Source organism: Triturus cristatus, chromosome 5_1, assembly GCF_964204655.1.
Source record: "Triturus cristatus chromosome 5_1, aTriCri1.1, whole genome shotgun sequence".
Lineage (NCBI taxonomy): Eukaryota > Metazoa > Chordata > Amphibia > Caudata > Salamandridae > Triturus > Triturus cristatus.
The window spans coordinates 262,766,315-262,789,701 of record NC_140587.1 but is presented as its reverse complement, the minus strand read 5'-3'; the positions used below and the strand labels follow the sequence as shown (position 1 = coordinate 262,789,701).

The 23,387-nt window shown below is 44.5% G+C and overlaps 1 protein-coding gene across 3 annotated transcripts in view; it reads right to left on the bottom strand.

Moving 5' to 3' along the window:
* Positions 1-23,387, bottom strand: part of OC90 (otoconin 90) — an 875,163-nt gene that overhangs the window by 276,167 nt on the left and 575,609 nt on the right. For all 3 annotated transcript variants that reach the window (XM_085604908.1, XM_085604909.1, XM_085604910.1), the window contains one exon: positions 7,121-7,249. In XM_085604908.1, coding sequence (XP_085461034.1) covers positions 7,121-7,249 — 129 coding nt within the window. The remainder of the gene's footprint in view (positions 1-7,120; positions 7,250-23,387) is intronic.

Genomic DNA, 23,387 nt, shown 5'->3' with positions numbered 1-23,387 from the left:
TACTTTTAAGGAGACTTTGGGTGAAGATAAAATATTGGCAGTTGCATATTTAATGTCTTTAGCTGCAATGTTTGACCTGTTAAATATTTTCAGAGCAGTCACTTTTACAGTGGAGTTGAAGGAGAAGAGCACATCATGTTGGCGTTTGTCCATTGTAAACATAGCTATATTGTACCTGGCACTGGAGATGAGATGCAGAAGATGCAATAACTCGTTTCTGATTCCAGTGAGCTCCAATGAATGGGTGGGCTCACAGGAGGAAAGATGATATGAGACTCTCTGATACCTGTGGGCAGTAGACAAGGGCAGCTACAGGGCCCAAGGCTTAGGTTACACCCATAAAGGTTCCATTTTAAAATAAATATGGAAACCTCATAAATGCCAGAGATATAGGGCCATATTTATGGCTAAGTAACACAATGCAGCTCAGTAAGTCACCTTGCTGCACTGCACTGCATTACAGGGAAATGGCAGGAATACACCATATTTAAAAGAATATAGTGAATTCCTGCATTTGTCCCTGTGCTGGTGTTGTTTTGGCTGCCTAGCGCTAACGCAGGCACACTTGCACTATGGCGCAAGGATGCATGTGTTGCAGGCAGGATTGTTTTTTTGCAAGAAGGGAAACCTTCCTGCACATAAAAAATCCTGAGAGGCATATTCCTCTTTCTATGTGTGCTGCAGAATGCATCACACATAGCAAGAGGAAGTAACGAGTAGAAATAAAGATATTTCTCCCAGTTACGCCTCCCCTGGAAAGGCGTATCTTTTTGCCGCATTCCCAGGTCTACCACGTTTTATAAATCTGGGAATGCGTCAAAAAACGATGGGAGGTGCATGAGAATACTGTGATGTTGCTTAAGTTCCATGTTCTAACATGGAGCGTAGAAAGTATTTGTTCTACTAGAGTCAGTTGACGCAAGTCCTCTATAGATGGGGTCATTTGAATAAACCTTCTACTTTGACCTATGATTTCCAGTGTTGCTTGCTTCTTTACACTGGCGACGGTCGTGTGTTGCAGGAAGAGGGATAATTGACCCCAACGTGGAGAAGGAGAATAGTGCAGGACGAGCACTGAATTTGAAAAAATATTAAAAAAGGAAAGGATGGAAAAACGGCAAAGCGGGATCGCGGAAACACCTCACCTGTGTAGCGGTCTTCTGCGGATGTCGTACAGGGCAAGTAAAAGTGGATTTAAAGGGAAATAGTGGAATGCGCGAGGAAGAATAGAGTCTGCTGGAACACAGATCGCGCATGCGTTTCACTGTAACTGTTGCATTGCAGAGTTGGTGAGTAACATGCTCTATCGCCGATGGAAAAGAGCCTGAATGACACGCAAGGGCTGCGCAGATAAAACAAGCGCAATCAGCAATAGAAAGATGACCAAGTGAGTACGTGTGACGACGGCGGCGGCCATTTTAAGGTCAGGCAGTAGGAAAAGGAAACAAGCCCAATTTCCTGTAGATTTTGACTGAAAGGTTTGAGTAGTGCTGGCGGCGGCCATATTTGAAAGGGAGAACTAAATTTTATTTGGAAATTAAGAAAAGAGGAGGACAAAGGTGGATTTTGGAGTATTCCTGCAATAATAATAAAAAAAAAAAGAAGAAGAGAGAAAATAGAAAAGTGAAATGTACAAGTTTAACACCACGGTGACAAGCACACCTTAAAATACTGGAAGCTTGTCACATCTTAATGTACAGCAGCAAGTTAGTCAACACGGTGACTAGCACACCTTAAAAAGGAAAATAATATTTATATATATATTTTTTTTCTTTTTATTATAGGATTTTGGTGTAGGTTTACGCTGCATTGTATTTTGAAAATTTACGGTTTAATAAGTTATATTATAACTTTTAATAGTTTTTAACTAGTAGTATTTTAGAAAGTGTGTGGAGTGTGTGTTTCAATTTCTGTTTTTTTTTTATCTAAAAAAAGGGAGTGAAATTACTATAAGTAGAAAATGCAAAATGTGAATGCGCCACCATTTTTCATGACTAGTCCAGGGGAACCACCGGTGAAATGGCAGAAATGGAAGAACATTTTTGAAAATTATACGAGGGTATGTGGTTCAAATTTAAGTACGGAAAGGAAACAGGCAATTTTACTTCACTGTTTAGGTGGAGAGGGGCAAGAAGTATTAGAGAATCTGCCACCGCTAAGTCAAATATGTCAGAGGATTGAATGAATATGAGGTATGTGTAAAACAATTAAACATACATTTCCTGCCAAAAGTGAGCACCATTATGGAGCGTTATTATTTTGGTTTAACCCCTTACCCGCTCATGACGGAGCCGCTCCGTCATGAGCCACGGTTGCCGTGTGCTCATGACACAACGGTTCCGTCATGACACGCCCGTTGGCGGCCGCTCCGCCTACGCGGCGCTGTTTCCCCGCCTGTGCGGGGGGACAACACAACTGGGCGGAGTCATGACGGAACCGTTCCGTCATGAGCACAGCCCAACCGTGGCTCATGACGGAGCGGCTCCGTCATGAGCACAGTGCCACCGCGCTGCCCCCCCGCACCCCCCAGCGCTGCGGCGGAATGTCCGCCGCAGCGAAGGGGTTAAGAGAGCAAGGAAAGGAAGAAACTGTGGAGGAGTTTGTGACTGCTCTTAAGAAACTGGCGTCAAGCTGCAAATTTGGGGAACTGGTAGAAGAAAGAATACGTGATCAGTTTGTGTTAAAATGTGGAAGTGACAAAATAAGAGAGGGAGGTTAAAAGATGAGCCACCTTTAAATGAAGTAATGATAATTGCAAAATGGGTGGAACACATGTTAAAATGTGTTAGTGAATTGAGCAAAGTAGGGAGGTCTGCAGTTACTCAAGAAAAGGTAGAGGAAGTTGTGTGTCAGGCAGTACATCAGACTGACTTTGATAATAAGAAGAGTGGCGAAGATGAGAAAAGAAACAAACCTGGGGAGGATATAAAAAGAAATGTTATGCCTTTCCAGGGGACTTGTTATCATTGTGGGAGAGGTGGCCATAAGGCAAATGCAAATTTTTGTCCAGCACTTAGTGTTGTTTGTAACTTTTGTGGGAAAAAAGGGTATTTCTCAAAGAACTGTTGTTTCCGAAACAAAAGATTGATGTGAAAGAGGTCAGTTTTCAAGTGAATGAGGTGTGTGGTTTGGAACATCCTTCAGAATGGGTTAAGATAGAAATTGTGAAGATAAAGATGAAGATTGATTCCTGTTCTCATCTCACTTTTATCTCTAAAGATATTTTTAAACTGAATTTTAAAAACAAAGTAAAATTATTAAAAACGGATATTAGACCAACAGGTTATGGGGGTACTCCGATAAAGATGTTGGGATACTTTCAGGCTTGTCTGGAGTGCAAAGAGATATTTACAGATGCTAAGATCTATGTAGCAGAGAAAGGGGATAACCTACAGTGTTGGTCACACCAAGCGAGGCTTGGAATTATTCTTGATCCTAATGGGAATCCTCCTGTACAGGTGCAGTCTATCAAGAATGTTGGTGACAGGTATGTGAAGAAGTTTGGAGAGTTATTCAAGAACACATTAGGACGTTTGAAAGGGTACAACCATAGTATCAAGTTGAAGTTAGGTGCAAAGCCTGTTGCAGCAAAAGTGAGGAGAATTTCTCTGAGTGTACAAGAATCTGTACAAAAAGAGATTGACAGATTGTTGGATGCAGGCGTGATTGAGCCGGTGGAGGCGACAGAATGGTTGGCTCCCATTGTGGTTGCTAGAAAAAGCAATAATGAAATTCGTCTCTGTGTGGACTTACGTGCACTCAATAAGGAGGTGGTGGTGGACAAATTTCCATTACCTAACATAGATGAGATGGTTTCGACTTTGGATAGTGCTTGCTATTTTAGTACACTGGATTTAGCTTCGGCGTATCACCAGGTACCTTTAGAAAAGAGTTCACAGGAACTCACTGCTTTCATTACACCTATGGGAGCCTTCAAGTTTTTATGGATGCCTTTCGGATTGGTCTCAGCCGCATCTGTTTTTCAGAGAATTATGAATGATGTGGTTAAGGGAATTAAGGGGGTCAGATGTTATCAGGATGACTTGTTAATTTACGGTAAGACCATTGAAGAACATGATGGGAGAGTTGAAAAAGTGTTGAACAGACTAATAAAAGCTGGGTTGACTCTACGTTTTGATAAGTGTAAGTTTGGTGTGACAGAAATAGATTATTTGGGTCATCATATATCTGGTAGTGGTGTAAAACTGAAAAAAGAGTTGGTAGACACTATTGTAAATCTAAAGGAACCATGTTCGAAAGAAGAGCTAGCATCATTTCTGGGTATGACTGAGTTTTATGGCAAGTTCATAAAAAACTTTGCAAATAAAACATATCATCTAAGAAGTTTGCTCTGCAAGAAAACAGAGTTTGTGTGGGATCAGGCATGTAAGGAAGAGTTTAAGAATGTTAAGCTAGATCTTAGAAGTGCACCTGATCTACAAGCCTTCAAACCAGGTGATTTGACGTACATTGTGACAGATGCGAGTCAGAAAGGACTAGGTGCATTGTTGATACAGAAAAGAGATACTCAGGAGTGTTTGGTCGCCTGTGCGTCAAGGTGTTTAAGAGGAGCTGAGATAAACTACTCAGTCATTGAGAAGGAGGCGTTAGCCATCTTTTGGGTTTTGAATAAATATAAGAAATTTGTTTGGGGTACTCAATTCATTGTTAGGTCTGATCATAAACCTTTGAAAGAGATTTTTGAGAAAAAGGGTTTGGACTCGATTTCTTCTAGAACCAGGAGGTGGGTGATTTCACTTCAGGAATTTGATTTTTCGATGGAATATATCCCAGGAGGAAGTAATGTTTCTGCAGATTGTCTCTCACGTTTGGTAGATACTGTAGAATGTCAAGATGTGAAAAGAGATGAAGACATGGTTGATGACTTTGATGTGAGTATTTGTGAAATCACTTCAGGAGTTATCAAGGAAGATGAATGGAGGGATGAAGTGAAAAAGGACAAGGAAATGCTGAAAGGTATGGAAATGATTGCACAAGATTAAGGCAGCAAGCTGGAGAAGCCTTGGTTAATGGTGTGTGACGAGTTAGCCATCAGTAATGACATTTTAACCAGAGGCACGAGGTTGGTTCCTCCAGTGAGTTTGAGGGACAACATTATAAAAATGGCTCACGTGGGCACATGGGTATTTGTAAAGCAAAGGAGCGTATTAGGCAGGACTTTTGGTGGCCTGGCCTGGATTTGATGGTAGAACGCATGGTGCGTGATTGTGTTCCTTGTTCCATGAGCGATAAGATTCTTAAACCCAGACAAACTCCTGTTTAAGACCAGGGAAAACCTGGTCTTAAACAGGTGAAACAAAGAGGAATGCTTTATTTCTCCTCGTTTTTGCTGTTTCCAAGTTTCAAAACGTCATTTAAAGATTGTTTATGTGCAGGAAGCGAAACCTTCCTGCACATAAACAATCTTCCCCTCAACACAGACACCCTTTCACTATGATGTAAGGGTGCTTGCGTTGGTGCTAGGCTGCTAAGTTTAGATCCAGCTAAGGGGGAAATGCAGGGCTGCAATACATTTTTGTAAATATGGTGCAACCCTGCGTTTCTGAAGTGGCAGAGTACAGTGGTAGAGTACGGGGTTAAGCCAGGAAGGCTACAGCTAACGCCGCTCTCCGTCAGTTCATTGTAAATATGCCCCAAAGCATTCATAAATTAATATCTCCCTTAAAAAATCGGCCTGTTTAAACTCCTATACCAATGAAACTTGTGACCCACAAGACAGAACGAGGTTAGATTCAAAGTGTATCACCTATACCAGCATATTTGCGTTTGAGTGCATGTTAGTGTATTAACATATACATTTAAAGTTTCTGTAGCGAGATATTGGTGCAGTGCAAATATTTTAGAAGCAGGGGTGTTTAAATTTATGTTTTTGCAGTTTATTTTTTAACAATGCCACTTGCGAGGACAGTCTGTTGTCAAACTAGGAAAATTCTGATAAACATTTGATTGCAAACTAAGGGCCTGATTGTGCTGACGCTGAACACACCACCGACAGGCAGTCGGTGGCAGGCTCACCGCCATGGTGAGGCCATGCCCTGCCCCCCATATCACTGCCGTTTGGATTACGATGGTCCATCCCCGCCAGCCTTTCCATGGCGGTTCACCAGCCCTGGAAAGGCTGGCGGGTATGGACTTTGGGGGCCTGTAGCAGGCCCTCCTTTCACCAAGGCACTTTAGTTTCGGTGTTGGGGGTCACCTATGGCATTTCCCTGCACCATGTGGCAGGCACCGAATGGTGCCCCCACGTAGTGCAGGGAAATGTAAAAAGTGCATTTTGTACATTGTGGTGGCTGTGGCAGCCAGCAGCACCTGCTGCATGTAATGTATGGCGGGTGCGCCTGTCGTAGTGGCAGCCGCATCATAATACACCCTGTGGGAACACCACCATGTAGGCGGGCGGTCCCATTCCCCGAGACGATGGCGGACGGATTTGAGTCCGTCCGTCATCGTAATCAGCCCCTAAATACGTACACACATGACTAAACTATATCCAAAATGCACAGATTACAGTGTTTACATTGTGCTGGTGTTTGCAGATTAAGGGGTGTCGGGACACATTTTTCATGTCAGCAAATGCTGGAAGCAGACAAAAAAAATATCTAGGATTCCATAACCTCGAGGTCAACGCCAGGGGTGGCAGCTGCACCTGGACAGAGTCTGAGGAGCAGAGTGCTACAGTGTACTTGTACATTATTTCATTAAAACTCTGACCCAACGAAATTGGCAACATTGACAAATGTGATAGTAAATTGGATGGTCAATCTGTTTTGATTTACATAATTGGATGCAAACAGGCTACATCTTAAAAGGAACATTGTCCACAGACTCGCAAGAAAAACTATGGACTCCTACAATGTATATGTTTGTGACAAAATAAACACTGCCTAGTCGAGCCTGCATAGTCCAATTCATGTTGGATTCTAGAAACCATTCATTTAATTTCAATTATTTTGTTTGAGTGCACGAAATCGCAATTGCAACTGCCATCGTGAAACTGGCAGGGAAGTGGCGCAGTCCATTCAACCAGGCCTACGGGGGTGCCTCAGCAGCACAACAGACAGGAGCGGAGATGACCCAACACTGCCCCATTGATCCTTACCTGTAACCGGAGCCAGGCAGAGCGAGGTATCCAGATTCCTCATAGACAGGTTCACGGGAGAATGAACGAAGCACTCAATGGCGGCTTTGTCGCAGTTACACAGAAGCCTTTCACAAGGATCCGCGGACACTAGAGAAAAAAATACAAAGTGCCTTTAAAATATTTGATTTCACCAGCTGTCCATTTTCTTTTCTATAGGTTCCGGCTTCAAAGGACGGCTTTTATGCGCTTTTCAATTAATAGGAAGGCCTACTAAACACGCATGGATTCAAGTGGATGCGCAGATTAAAAGGACAGAAGCCAGCTGCAGACGCAGGACACATTAGAATGATAAGAAGGAGCCAATAAGATCTTCACAGCAACAGCAACCTTATCATTTGACACACCTCATTTTTATAAATCTTTCTTTTTGGTAGTTATTTGCTTCTACGTTTTTGCTAAATTCCATCAGAGTATTTTTTCATACTTAGAACCTTGTGTACTTAGAATGTATTCGCTATAGGTGGCCTTAATTTGCCCATCAACTTTTACCAAATACATTGGTATTTTGCGAACTGACCTATGTACTAATAGGTCAGTTTGCAAAATACTGAATTGTAGTGGGTTTCAATTCGTCCTACCTCATGAATATTGATGAGATTGGTCTCAAATTGTGACCCATTATGATTCGCTGACATCACAGGGATGGTGGTCTGCTGGGGTCAAAAGACCACCATGTCTGATTTCTTTTAAATAAAGTAAGATATATTTTTTTTAATGCAGCTCGTTTTTCTATAAGGAAAGGATGCGTTGCAAAAAAATTATATCAAATTTCACAAATTGTTTTTAGGAGTAAGCAAGGCCTATTCTGAAAAAGTGTTTTTGATCACAGTCAGACAGTGAAAGGGGGCCATTGGGGACCCCTTTCTTTTTGAGAATGCTACCACTTCCACTGAGGTGTTGATAACCCGTCAATGGTTTGCAACCTCAATTACGGTCGCAAACAATTAATCCATACCTTAAAAAATTGGATGGGATGCCCTAAACATGCATCTTCTAATTTGCGATTCAGTATGTGCTCATTAAGTTATCTTGTGATTTAGTAACAAGTTATCAAATTGCAATTTAGGTTTTGTAGATATCACAAGGTGTTTTGCAAATCAGAACCTTTGCAACCTCAGAATAGCTTTCCACCTAAGGCCCATACTTCTTTTGCATTCCTTTAATTAATAGTTTGGACTCCTAGATGGTATGCTATTTTAGAACATGCTCTTGAGAGTTGTTAACATTAATGAACCATTGGATGTACATAATGTATATAAATACTTTGACTATTGGATATAATTTGGGGGATTGAAGGTCTGATTCACAAAACAGATCAGTCCCAGTAGAATTATTCTTAAATCTAGGGCAGGTGTGCGGAAGAGTGATTAGAATGAAGGGGCATATTTACAAAGATTTAATGCAATGTAGCACAGCAAGGGAAGTTGCTGCACTGTGTTGCGTGAAAGGGAGAGAGCTGAACTGCTCCATTTCTACCAAGATATGGTGCAGTTCTGGTTTCTCACAGTGCTGGTGCACTTCTGGTTGCCTAGCACCACACCATACGAGGTGCCTTCATTGGGGTCAGAATAGATTTTGTTCAGGAAATGATAACACAGATATAATATTATATGTTAATGGATCCAAATCAGTGAAATGACTAAATGGCTTAATACCCAAATGGCAACATAAGAACTAAATGTAATAGCACTATTGCAAGTTTCCCTAAATATGCAATATAGGTATGGAGATGTGAGATGTGGTACTCATAGCTGTGGTGGAAGTGGGGTGTGGAGCTGTGTGATGTAAGATTGATACGTGGAGATGGGAGGTGTAAGATGTATGGGGCTGACAGGCGGGAAGTGTGGAGCTGGGAAATGTGGACATGGGAGGTGTGAAGCAAGGAGATGCGAGGTGTTCAGCTGGAAGGTGTGGAGGTGTGGAGTCTGGAAATTTGGGGCTTGGATGTGGGAGCTGTGGAGCTGTGAGGTGTGGAGCAGGGAAGAGGAGTTTTGGAGCTTGGAGATAGGGGTCTGGGAGGAGGAAAGTGAAGCGCTGGAAGATGTGCAGCTAGCATACATGGATGATTAGGGAAGATCCAGAAAGATGGTCACCACAAGCTACATAAAAATATTTTTGTTCAAATAATAGCCTTCGGGTAGGAGGGAGACCAGCTTTGGATACTTCTGACCACTTCTTCATATGAGACCACCAGAATTAGGCTCAATAGTACTAGCCCACTATAGGGTTATTGTACTGAGTGGACCGGACACTGCTGAGCTTGGCCAATCCCCTGATATTTGCCTCCTGCAACACATACACCCCACATGCCTGCAGGGAAAGTAATCATTGGCAAAGCCAGTCAGTCTGGGTTGTATGACGTTACCACTCAGCCTTTTACTACACAAGCCTTTTTTCCATACCTTTACAATAAGTGGCATTACATTGTGGGCCGTTACCAAGCATTTTGGCATTTTATGTATCTTGAACTTTGTCCTGATGCTGGATCCCCCCAATCAGCGTGTGAGTATCAGATATCTGCTTTCCAGCAGCACCGTGCCCTGGGAGCTCACGCGTTGCCCTAACTCTGTGGCCCTCCCACAAGGGAGCCGGGTAGCAAAACAAGTGAATAGGCTCCTTAGGCGGGCCTCTGGCCTTCAGCTGGGTGTAATCACCATCAATTGGAGAGAGGCCCAGGTAAAAATGGGCTTTCCGTAATGCTTGGAGGACCATTGCGGTTGGTGGCACTCCCCACCGGAATCACTGGTCGCGTACGGCAGCTGCAGGAGACTGGGATCCTGGTTTACGGACACTTTTACCGCGCTATGGGTGCTGCTGTCCCAATACCTGGGGTGTCAGCGGGGCAAACACAAGGGGACATTATGACAGCGCGCAACGCTTAAGCCAAACAGATTCCCGAAGCTGGTATGCCTAAGGGATCATCACTGAGGGATCCGTGGGGGCATAATTCCTATAAGGTATAAGGGATGGTGGGCAGGGGCAAGAGTCGCCCCTTGCCCATGGTCACGCGCTGGCAGTTAGGTGCACTCCCGTGCCCCAGGTTACCTATCTGAGGGGACTGTACAAATGTTAAGTAACCCTTCTCGTCATAATAGTCAAAGCGGGCAGGCCCAGGATTGTGAATAGGTGTAACCTTCCCGCTGGGGGGCGAATAGTTATCGCACATCTTCACAGGCCCCTCTATTTCAACAGACCCTATCCGATTAGGATAGCGTCTAGGGATTGGGGACATAGATGGGGCCATCTACAACTCCAGGAGCTATAGCTCACTGGTAAGTCTTGGGCCTGTGGTTATAAGGGATCTCACAGGGTTTGAGTCCCGCGAGCACTGTCAAACTCTTCTGTCTGCAGGGATGGTTCCCTTCCAGCTAGTTGCAGGAAGCCCTAGATAGGAGAGGTGCAGGAAAGACTATAGCGGGTTGGTGGGGGGCCCTGGCTGCGACGGTTAGCCGCCTCCAGGGCTGTGGCGGAGTTACAGGGCGATCTGGAAGCAGGCCGGTACAAAGGGTACCTCTGCGCGGCACCACGTGGTGCCTGAGCCAAAACGAGGAGCCTCCAGAGAGGTCCCGGAAGCCGGTCGGCGCCCCGCTAGGCCTGCGGGCGGTTGTGGGCCTGAACAACCGGGGGCTTGCTATGCGACGCTCCGCCCCGAGAGGGGGGGGGGTGAGTAGAATTTCAACGGCACGTGATCGTAAAAGAATCACTTGGGGGGCAGCACTTGTGGGTCGTTCCCGTGCTGCCCGGCTCATCAGGCGGGCAGGTGAAGTAGTTGGCCGCCTGCCCTTGGATCGCCCGTAAGATAACCCACCTATTACATATCCTGGAATTATGTAATAAACCTGCAGCATTTGTTACCCACTTACAACTGTTTCTTGTGTCTTCTTTGGGTAACCTAATTTGGGGGAGGGGGGAAAGCGGGGTGCCCCTGGGGGTACTATGCCGCTGACCGCGGCCCCCGCAGGGGGCCACTCGGCGGTCGGCGCCTTAGTGGCCCCGGGGCCCCGGTCACCCCTCCCCACTCTCTCCTTCGGGGGGGGGGCAGGGACTCAGACTGGTGCCCCCCCTCCGTGTCAGGGCCGGAAGTGACGCGCAATGCGCGTCACTTCCGGGCCCAGGTGTGAGGGGGAGGCTATTTAGCCTTCCCCCACCCTCACTGGCGACCTCTTTGTCGCCCACCTCGCCTTTTTCCCTCCCTACCGCTTACCCGGCGTAGGCGTGGTTGGGTGGGGGTTTTTTCTGAGCGTTGTAATGTTCTCCTTTTTCGTTGCAGGCGGAGTTACAGGGCGATCTGGAAGCAGGCCGGTACAAAGGGTACCTCTGCGCGGCACCACGTGGTGCCTGAGCCAAAACGAGGAGCCTCCAGAGAGGTCCCGGAAGCCGGTCGGCGCCCCGCTAGGCCTGCGGGCGGTTGTGGGCCTGAACAACCGGGGGCTTGCTATGCGACGCTCCGCCCCGAGAGGGGGGGTGTGAGTAGAATTTCAACGGCACGTGATCGTAAAAGAATCACTTGGGGGGCAGCACTTGTGGGTCGTTCCCGTGCTGCCCGGCTCATCAGGCGGGCAGGTGAAGTAGTTGGCCGCCTGCCCTTGGATCGCCCGTAAAATAACCCACCTATTACATATCCTGGAATTATGTAATAAACCTGCAGCATTTGTTACCCACTTACAACTGTTTCTTGTGTCTTCTTTGGGTAACCTAATTTGGGGGAGGGGGGAAAGCGGGGTGCCCCTGGGGGTTCTATGAACGAAGCACTCAATGGCGGCTTTGTCGCAGTTACACAGAAGCCTTTCACAAGGATCCGCGGACACTAGAGAAAAAAATACAAAGTGCCTTTAAAATATTTGATTTCACCAGCTGTCCATTTTCTTTTCTATAGGTTCCGGCTTCAAAGGACGGCTTTTATGCGCTTTTTAATTAATAGGAAGGCCTACTAAACACGCATGGATTCAAGTGGATGCGCAGATTAAAAGGACAGAAGCCAGCTGCAGACGCAGGACACATTAGAATGATAAGAAGGAGCCAATAAGATCTTCACAGCAACAGCAACCTTATCATTTGACACACCTCATTTTTATAAATCTTTCTTTTTGGTAGTTATTTGCTTCTACGTTTTTGCTAAATTCCATCAGAGTATTTTTTCATACTTAGAACCTTGTGTACTTAGAATGTATTCGCTATAGGTGGCCTTAATTTGCCCATCAACTTTTACCAAATACATTGGTATTTTGCGAACTGACCTATGTACTAATAGGTCAGTTTGCAAAATACTGAATTGTAGTGGGTTTCAATTCGTCCTACCTCATGAATATTGATGAGATTGGTCTCAAATTGTGACCCATTATGATTCGCTGCCATCACAGGGATGGTGGTCTGCTGGGGTCAAAAGACCACCATGTCTGATTTCTTTTAAATAAAGTAAGATATATTTTTTTTAATGCAGCTCGTTTTTCTATAAGGAAAGGATGCGTTGCAAAAAAATTATATCAAATTTCACAAATTGTTTTTAGGAGTAAGCAAGGCCTATTCTTAAAAAGTGTTTTTGATCACAGTCAGACAGTGAAAGGGGGCCATTGGGGACCCCTTTCTTTTTGAGAATGCTACCACTTCCACTGAGGTGTTGATAACCCCGTCAATGGTTTGCAACCTCAATTACGGTCGCAAACATTTAATCCATACCTTAAAAAATTGGATGGGATGCCCTAAACATGCATCTTCTAATTTGCGATTCAGTATGTGCTCATTAAGTTATCTTGTGATTTAGTAACAAGTTATCAAATTGCAATTTAGGTTTTGTAGATATCACAAGGTGTTTTGCAAATCAGAACCTTTGCAACCTCAGAATAGCTTTCCACCTAAGGCCCATACTTCTTTTGCATTCCTTTAATTAATAGTTTGGACTCCTAGATGGTATGCTATTTTAGAACATGCTCTTGAGAGTTGTTAACATTAATGAACCATTGGATGTACATAATGTATATAAATACTTTGACTATTGGAAATAATTTGGGGGATTGAAGGTCTGATTCACAAAACAGATCAGTCCCAGTAGAATTATTCTTACATCTAGGGCAGGTGTGCGGAAGAGTGATTAGAATGAAGGGGCATATTTACAAAGATTTAATGCAATGTAGCACAGCAAGGGAAGTTGCTGCACTGTGTTGCGTGAAAGGGAGAGAGCTGAACTGCTCCATTTCTACCAAGATATGGTGCAGTTCTGGTTTCTCACAGTGCTGGTGCACTTCTGGTTGCCTAGCACCACACCATACGAGGTGCCTTCATTGGGGTCAGAATAGATTTTGTTCAGGAAATGATAACACAGATATAATATTATATGTTAATGGATCCAAATCAGTGAAATGACTAAATGGCTTAATACCCAAATGGCAACATCAGAACTAAATGTAATAGCACTATTGCAAGTTTCCCTAAATATGCAATATAGGTATGGAGATGTGAGATGTGGTACTCATAGCTGTGGTGGAAGTGGGGTGTGGAGCTGTGTGATGTAAGATTGATATGTGGAGATGGGAGGTGTAAGATGTATGGGGCTGACAGGCGGGAAGTGTGGAGCTGGGAAATGTGGACATGGGAGGTGTGAAGCAAGGAGATGCGAGGTGTTCAGCTGGAAGGTGTGGAGGTGTGGAGTCTGGAAATTTGGGGCTTGGATGTGGGAGCTGTGGAGCTGTGAGGTGTGGAGCAGGGAAGAGGAGTTTTGGAGCTTGGAGATAGGGGTCTGGGAGGAGGAAAGTGAAGCGCTGGAAGATGTGCAGCTAGCATACATGGATGATTAGGGAAGATCCAGAAAGATGGTCACCACAAGCTACATAAAAATATGTTTGTTCAAATAATAGCCTTCGGGTAGGAGGGAGACCAGCTTTGGATACTTCTGACCACTTCTTCATATGAGACCACCAGAATTAGGCTCAATAGTACTAGCCCACTATAGGGTTATTGTACTGAGTGGACGGGACACTGCTGAGCTTGGCCAATCCCCTGATATTTGCCTCCTGCAACACATACACCCCACATGCCTGCAGGGAAAGTAATCATTGGCAAAGCCAGTCAGTCTGGGTTGTATGACGTTACCACTCAGCCTTTTACTACACAAGCCTTTTTTCCATACCTTTACAATAAGTGGCATTACATTGTGGGCCGTTACCAAGCATTTTGGCATTTTATGTATCTTGAACTTTGTCCTGATGCTGGATCCCCCCAATGTTTGCCTTCCTTTGCTGAACCCGCTTCTGTTGACTTTTAGAACTCTGTGCACTTTTTCCCTGTTAAACAGTGATAATGCGTGGGCGCTCTACCTTCTAAACATGGTGAAATTGTCCGACACCTGATTAGTACATTTAATTTACTTGTGCACCCCTAGTATACAGTTCTACATTTACCCAGGTTCTGTAAATTAAATGCTACTAGTGGCTGCAGCGCCAATTGTACCATCCATTAAAGTAGCCTTTTAAAACATGTCTCTGGCCTCGCACTACAACTAGTATTTCAGTTTTAAACTGCCATTTCAACTTCACAAAAGAAACCTTTTGGCAGGCCTAAACTTCCTTTTTAACGGTTATAAGTCACCCCTAAGGTAGGCACTTAAGGCTCATGGAGCAGGGTGCATGGTATTTAAACTGTAGGGCACATGGATTTAGGTTTACATGTCCTGGTAGGAAAAAACTCCCAAAGTAGTTTTCACTTCTGTAAGGCTATCTCTCCCAAAGACTAACACTGGCGTACCTTATTACACTTAATAAGTGCTAACGTCAGTTTGGGACCAGATTGAGATATGCTGTGTGCACTCAAATGAATTGTAATTTCAAATCCACTTCAATGCGTAAGTTGGATTTTAAGTTTTAACTCTGAAAATGGCACATTTATAAAGTTGACATTTTTCTGCCCAAACTAAATGTGCTTTTCTGACTGTATTCCATGTCACATGATTGTGAAAGGCTTTCCTTTGGTGTTTTGTGTATTGCTTCTAGACATAGAGTCAAAATAGACCTAGGTGGAGATGGAGAGGGTATTTCTGACAAGATGGCTGGGGAAGAGTTGTGCTCTGCCCTGATTAAGCCTTATAGGACCCTGTGCCTGCAGCACACACAAAATAACCTCACACCAGGCATGTCCTTGACTTTGTCACCCTAGGCAGTTTGGATCCAAACCCAGGGAAAAGGGAAGAACTGATCAAATCCAGTTTCGGGATAAGCCAAGAAATTCCCCCAGACAAAGGCTGATACCAGTTATGAAAGTGGCAGGTTCAGAACAACTCATCAAAACACTGCTGGGCCTGTGGAAGATTTGGAAGAAGGACTACTCTGCTGTCTGAAGAAACAAGAGCTAACTTGCTTGTCTTGAACCCAGGCTCTCCAGAAGTGACTCTAAGGGTCAGTTGCCCAATCTCCTGTTTTATCTGCCGGGACACAACAAGCGTCCATGAGGCCTCCCTGCAACTTATCAGCTGACCAGCATTAACTGGAGCTGCCTGAACCCAGATGCTGGGCTATGCTTGAATGTCTCCTGATCCCCAAGATGCCACAGAGGTCCTGGAAACTCAGATGGAGTCACTATGTACATCTTCTGAAGTAAAAGTGAAGAATATTAAGTTTTGGGTTCCTCTCGACTGCGAAGTGACCTCTTCGCACCGAGAATCGACCATGAGCAATACTCAGCGGGAAGCTCCAGTGGTACTTCTTTTTCGCACTGACGTTTACTGTCCCTGAAGAATGCCAATGCGAGACCTGCACTTCGCACTGACAATGACAGCCCACGACAACTGCCAATGCAAAGCTCCAGTGATGACTGGCTCTTTGAGCTACAACAGTGATCATCTGCAGCGCTCGACCTGCTCATTGTGCCCACAATGTCTTCCTTTCAGTCCCTCCAACACGAACAGCATTCTTTGTGCAGAGTTCAGAAGGTAACTCTTTGGAGGGAGAAACCCGGCACCTGTATCTGACCTGTGATCTATCGCGTCAGCCTGAACTTGTTACTTTCCCGGGTCCATCCTGATCAGATAGCCACGAATGACACTTTGTGAGTTTTGGTGCTATATTCACAGAAACTGTGAAAACTAAAATGTCTAGTTCTATTGATTGTCTTTTTATTGTTTGGGTGTCATTTTAGTTATGAAAATTAACTTAATTTTTCTAAAGTAGTGTGGGATTTTTTTGTGCTGCGCTTTCTTTTTACTACTATTTGAGTTCTGCATATATACTTTACACATTGCCTTTCAGTTAAGCCTGACAGCTTCTGTGCCAAGCTACCAGAGGTTAAGCACTGGTTTATTTAGCAACTTTAATGGTTCACCCTAACAAGGACTGTGTTTATCACTTGGAGTGGAAGCTGAGGTGGGCTTCCACCTCTCTCAACTCATAACCCAATTTCTTACAATATATACATATGTATACATATGTGACAAACAGACACACCTATATGTATTTATATATGTATACACATGTGTTTATGTGTGTGTGCATACACATATATACAAGTACATATGATATATGTAACACTCTTTTAACTTCAATTAAATAATTATACATATATATATATATATATATATATATATATATACATTCACACTGAAAAAACCAAAGGTTACAGAGACGTTATAGTTAAGCTCAGGTTTCACTTGTACAAAACCAGAGAAATTCAGCCATTATAGTTAGTGAGGTAAATATAATTCACGCCCCGCAATGGACTGCTTATGACCTCATATATAACATCACCCATGACATGGTCAGTGACATCACTCATGACATCACTGATGACATCTCAAATTACATCACTGATGATGTCACTGATTACATCCTCCACAGAATCCCCAATGCACCCACTCATACCCCCATATAACCTTTCATACACCCACTTCAACTTCCACACTACCATTCTCAAACCCATTCGCACACCCATACCAGTGCTTACAGAGCTACTCACTGATTCATAGATCAACATACACATCTACTCACTCACTCATACAGCCACTTAGACACCCACTCACTCACTCACTAATACAGCCCCTGACATACCTACTCATATGCCCATACAGCCACTCACACACTGAGTGAGTCACCCATAGAGTTACTCACACACCTACTCACTCACCCATACAGTCATTCACATAGCCACTTACTCAACCATACAGTTACACATCCTTATACTGGCTTTTTTTCTTATATTTTTTAGGAAGGGGCCCCCTATCCCTATACCGTTTTGGGTCCTGTGGACCACATTCCCCGGGACCTGCCGCTTTAAAAAAAAAAAATGTTAGCCGATTTCGACCCCAGGGATGCCATCCTCTGGGGCACGGCCTTTTATTTTTGTTATTTGTAATTGAAAGAGAGGGGGGCCATGCGGTCCCCCCACCCCCGGGGCCTGCCCTTAAAAAAAATGTTTATAAAAAAGCGAGGGGTGGTGTGCGGCCACCCTCCCAGGCTGATTTCGTCCCCGGGGCCCGACCTGTAGTGTGGGTGCCATGGTCCCACCCAGGGCACCCACATTTTAAACATTGGGAACCACGGGAGGAGCCTCAAAGCCCCCGTGGTTCCTGCCAGCTCCCCTCCTCCTGCGGGAGCCAGCATTGCTTTGAGACCCAGGGAGCCACACATACGCACTCACTTATTCCTACAGATACTAACCTGCACTCACTCACTTATACAGTCACTGACACAAGCACATACTCACCCATACAGCCACTCTCACATTCACTCACTCACCCATACAGTCACTCATATACCCCATCATTCACCTATACTGCCTGTCACATACCCAATTACTCACCCATATACCACTGACACATGCACTCACTCACCGACACAGCCATCCACACACTCACTCACCCATACAGCCCCACACACACACACACTCACTAACTGATGCAGCCACTGACTCACTTACTCACTCATCACCCACCCACACAGACACTCAGACACCCACAGAGGTACTCAGACAACCAATCACTCACCCATACAGAAACTCACGTACCCACTCACACACCCATACAGCCACTTAGGCACCAACTGTCAGACAGATGCAGACATTCACACAACCAGTCACTCACCCATACATTGACTGAGACACTCACTTATACAGTTAGTCACATACCCACTGAATCATCCAATCTGGCACTCATACAACGACTGATTCACCAATACACCTTGGTATATAATTTAACACTCAAACTTTTTAAAACACTCACAGTCACTGGATGATGTAATCAACGATGTCATTTGAGATGTCGTCAGTGATGTCATCAGTGTTGTCACTGACCATGTCATGATTTTTTTCAGTGAATTTCTAAGTTTTTTAAATTCCATTTACTAACTATAGCATCCCTCTAACCTTTGTTTTTTTGAGTGAATTTCTAAGGATTTTTAAATGCTAATTTCTAACTATAACATCCATGTAACCTTCGTTTTTTCAGTGAATTTCTATGTTTTTTAAGTAGTAGGCGAGTTTGCAGCGTGGTGGAGAAAGGGGGCAGAGCCTCTGGCACATTGCCTGTTTTTTTTTTCTTCTATATTTTAGGAAGGGGCCCCCACCCCTATAATGTTTTGGGTCCTGTGGGCCCCATTCCCCAGGACCTGCCCCTTTTTAAAAATTTCTTTTTTTTTAAATGCGAGCCGATTTCAGCCCCAGGGATCCCATCCCCTGGGGCACGGCCTTTTATTTTTGTATATATAATTGAAAGAGAAGGGGGCCATACAGTCCCACTACCCCCGGGGCCTGCCCTTTAAAAAAAATGTTTATAAAACAGCGAGGGGTGGTGTGCGGCCACCCTCCCAGGCTGATTTCGGCCCCAAGACCCGGCCTGTAGTGTGGGTGCCCTGGTCCCACCCAACGCACCCACATTTTAAACATTGGGAACCACAGGAGGAGCCTTAAAGCCCCCGTGGTTCCTGCCAGCTCCCCTCCTCCTGCGGGAGCCAGCATTGCTTTGAGACCCAGGGAGCTGCATGTTAGTAGCTCCTGAATCTCAAAGGAATTTGTCTGTTTCCCTGTTCGCTTGACAGCGAGTTGGGAAACAGACATGCTCTGCTCCCACCAAGCCATTGCAAACTGCAATGTTCCTGGTGTGGGCACCCTGGGAAATTGCTGGAGCTGGCCCTGGGGGGGGGGGTTGCAGTTCCTAGGGCCATCTAGGGCTCCAGGAGGGGGGCCGAGTGGCCCCCCTCCTTTCTTTGTTTTAGGTGATGGACCCCGGGGTATCAGCAACCGACCCCCTTCCTTATTGTGTTTTTTGTCCCAGGGAGGTGGCAGTTCTCGGGGCAGGGGTGGAGGCCGTAGGGCCTCCCTGCATTTCTTTAACAAAACAGTGTAATTAATATGATATCAAGCCCTGGGGAGTCGGCGGTCCCTGGAGCGGCAGGGGGCATGCGGCCCCCCTTATTTCTGTTATGTTTAGCCCTCTGGAGGTGGCCATTCCCAAGGGTGTGAGGGTTCCTGCAAGAGCAGCTCCCACCTAAATAATGAAAGATGCCCCGGGGGCTTTAGAGATTCTAAGCGGGGATCCCCGTGTGCCCCCTCCTACTTATTAACACATGCCCTCGGGAGCTTGCCCACTCGGGGGCCTATATCAAACGCAATGCGGGAGCCCACGATTCATTATTTTTAAAACAATGTCAGCAGGATTCCTGGATCAAACGCAACTCCTGCTGAAATCTTTTTTTTAAAAAAGCGTTTTTTGCCCCGGGGGATCACCTTGTGTTTTTAGCCTGCCCCGTTTATTAAGTTTTTTCCTGTGGCTCGGTTCAACGAATCATTAGCTGGCTGCCAACACTTCCTGGTCTGAAGTATTAGAAACCAATCAGATCTCAGGCACTCGATCGGGAGGGGTCGCGGATCCACCGCGTCCCCAGTTGTATATCTGAAAAACCTTTAAATAACTCCACAACTACTGAACAGATTTTCACCATTTAAAAAGAAGGGTGCTCTCTGGACCAACAGCTACCTTTCTGCCAAATTTGGTGTAATTCCATTCAGCAGTTCGGGTTGTAGCCGTGTCTAAAGTTTCCAATGGAAATTAATATGGAGAAAAAGCGTTTTGGGATCTCCCTTTTTTCAGGGTCCTCGCTCGACGGATCATCCCGAAATTTTCAAAACAGCAGCTGAAGTGACTGGCAAATTGGCTTTGAAAATTTTGCGAAGATTCATGAAACAACGCCAAAGATATTGACAAATGAAAAAACGCTCCTCCTATATAAACTACATCCTAACTATAACTACTTACTAGGAACTGCCAGTATTTTTTTTTATATATATATATATATATATATATATATGTATATCGATAGCTATCGATATATATATATATATATATATATATATATATATATCTCACCAAATCTCCTCTTAGCTTCAAAAGAAGTGCACCGGCACAGGTCGTGTCGTGAATAAATTCGTTTATTCCATGGAACCCCACAGCATGAGGAACGCACACTTTCCCAACGTTTCTGCTCTCACAGGAGCCTTGATCACGGGACTGTTCTCTGCATTTTGAATCATCCCACGTGGTCTTTTTAAACACGCAGGTACATTTTCAAACAGAGTGCATGATGGGAATGATGAAAAACCTGACATGGAGCGATGAGCGCTTAATAAAAAGTCCATGCGCTAAGTAGCAAAAATAGACATAGCGCTGCATAACTTTCCTCCACTTACAGTTTTTCCCATGCATGCGCGAATAAGGTGTGTCCCATCAATCCATAGTGTTTAAAAGTTCCAGGTACTCCTTGAAACACGACACAGCCAGCAGTAAAAACCTTCAACAGCTTCCCTTACTTTCCACGCATGAAAGATTTCACCTTTCGAGGGCAAGCAGGTCCGGCTCCCTTTTAAACTGTCCAACCCTAATAAGCCTCGGAAGAGCCCGACCTTCACAGGGCAGCCAGTGCATCAGGACGAGGCAGCCTGAAAATGTCTCACCAAATCTCCTCTTAGCTTCAAAAGAAGTGCACCGGCACAGGTCGTGTCGTGAATAAATTCGTTTATTCCATGGAACCCCACAGCATGAGGAACGCACACTTTCCCAACGTTTCTGCTCTCACAGGAGCCTTGATCACGGGACTGTTCTCTGCATTTTGTATATATATATATATATCACTGCTCCAAGTTGTGCCCGATCAACAAGAAGCACTCTAACACCAGCACCAAAGCTTTAAGCCTTTATTAGGTATGGATGACACCAGCATGCCAATCCCTTTCACAGCTCACACGCCACTGCTGCCTTGTGGCGATAGAGAAATGAGTCCAGTCCGGCCACATCCTCTCCTTCAATACACACAATTGCACGCCCCCTGATGGGCTGCTCGCATGAGACTGTGCCGGGTGTTATGGGAGTTGAAGTGCCGGAAGGAAATGTGTTCCATAGATAAATGCCCGCAATGTCCTGTTGGTAAAATTCAAAGCCTACGATGGGCCTCAGCAAGCGGGTGCATCCTAAATCCTGTGCTGAGCTAAGTATAACTTACATCCCCCGCAATGCACTGCTTAAGACCTCACATATTACATCATTCATAGCATCTCAAATGACATCACTGATGTCATCATCCAGCAAAGCAAACTTCTAAATACTTTATAAAATACCATTTAATTTGTTTTAGAAGAAGAAAAGAAGACAGACGAGAGACGTACAGCAGAGAGCTCACTGTAACCTTATCAACCACTACATTCAGTTATCACCCAGGAGAGAGTTCTTAGCGGATAGTCTTGTCTCGTCTAAACCACTATTCTAAACACTAATGACCAAAGTAAGACGTCTAACCATACAGGCAAGTCTATCGCAAACCACAACCACACCATTCATCAACCTGGAAAGAGGTTTTAGTACAGACATCAGTTTTACACAAACCACTACAACATACACCCAGTAGAGAGGTCTTAGCAGACAGGCCACTGATGCCAAACCACTAGTAAAATTATTCTTCATCCTGGAGAAAGTCGTCAGCAGAGAAGTCAAGCTGTTGCATACCAGTTCTACATTGAGCCATCAATCTAAAAGAGAGGTCTTCGTGAACAGAAAAATGTATTGCAAACTACTACTACACTCATTCATCAGAAAGGAGAGTGGTCTAAGCAAAGTGGCCAGTATGCTGTAAAACACATCTATACTCAGGCATCACCGTGGAGTGAAGTTGCAATGAACAGCTTAGACTGTCGCAAAGCATTACCATACACATGCATCAGCAGGGGACATGGGTCAGCGTAGAGGCTAGTTCAGTCATGAATAGTACACCCACTTTAAAAATGGGATTTAAGTTCAGATGATATATGTTAGAAATACTAACACTCATCAGTAGTACAGAAAGAATAGTATTTGAACTTATGCAGTAGCTCAGAATATATCTTTCAGTGTCAGAAACTTTTATGAAACACTCACACTCACTGGATAATGTCATCAGTAAGGTCACTGGTCATGGCGTCAGTGATGTAATATGTGAGGTCATAAGCAGTGCATTGCAGAGGGCATAAGTTATAGTTAGCTCAGGTAACTGCTAAATTTCTATGGTTTTGTGGGAATCTGAACGAATATATGACGTTACTTCGCATGCGTTTAGTACGCATGCCATTACTACGCGGTCATTAGTACGACCGCGTTTTTAGTTCGCATTCTTTTCCTACGCAATTCGGAACAACGAATTACAGTAGGGGGTGCTGGATGTTGGAATAGTATAATTTACTATTCCAACTCCAGACTATGCGGACACTAGGGAAGGTGTTGGATTTTAAATCCAACACCTTCCCCCCCCCTAACGCAAGTCGCTGTTCCGACTTGCGTAGTAAAGGTTTTCTAAGTAACAACGCGTGTGTACTAACTTCCGCGTAGTAACGGCATGCGAAGTAACGCCTGCTAAGTAAACGCCATTTACCATCTGAACATGACTATAATGTCCCTACAACCTTTGGCTTCTTCAGTGAATTTCTAAGGTTTTTTAAATTCAGTTTCCAAATTCTAATGTCCCTAAAACCTTTGGTTATTTAAGTGAAAAAAATATATAATTATATATATATATGTGTGTGTGTGTGTGTTTATATGTATATATATATATGAGAAGAAAAAGGGTGCCCCCAGGTGAGCCGCACACACAGGAGGTAAGCATGGATTCAGGGGGAGTAGGAAGAGTCCATCGCGTCCCCGACGCATTTCGAGCAGGCGCTCTTCATCAAGGGGTTCAGCTCTACAAACCACCAGCGAGGCATAGTTCCAGACCTTCTTTTATTTCTATTT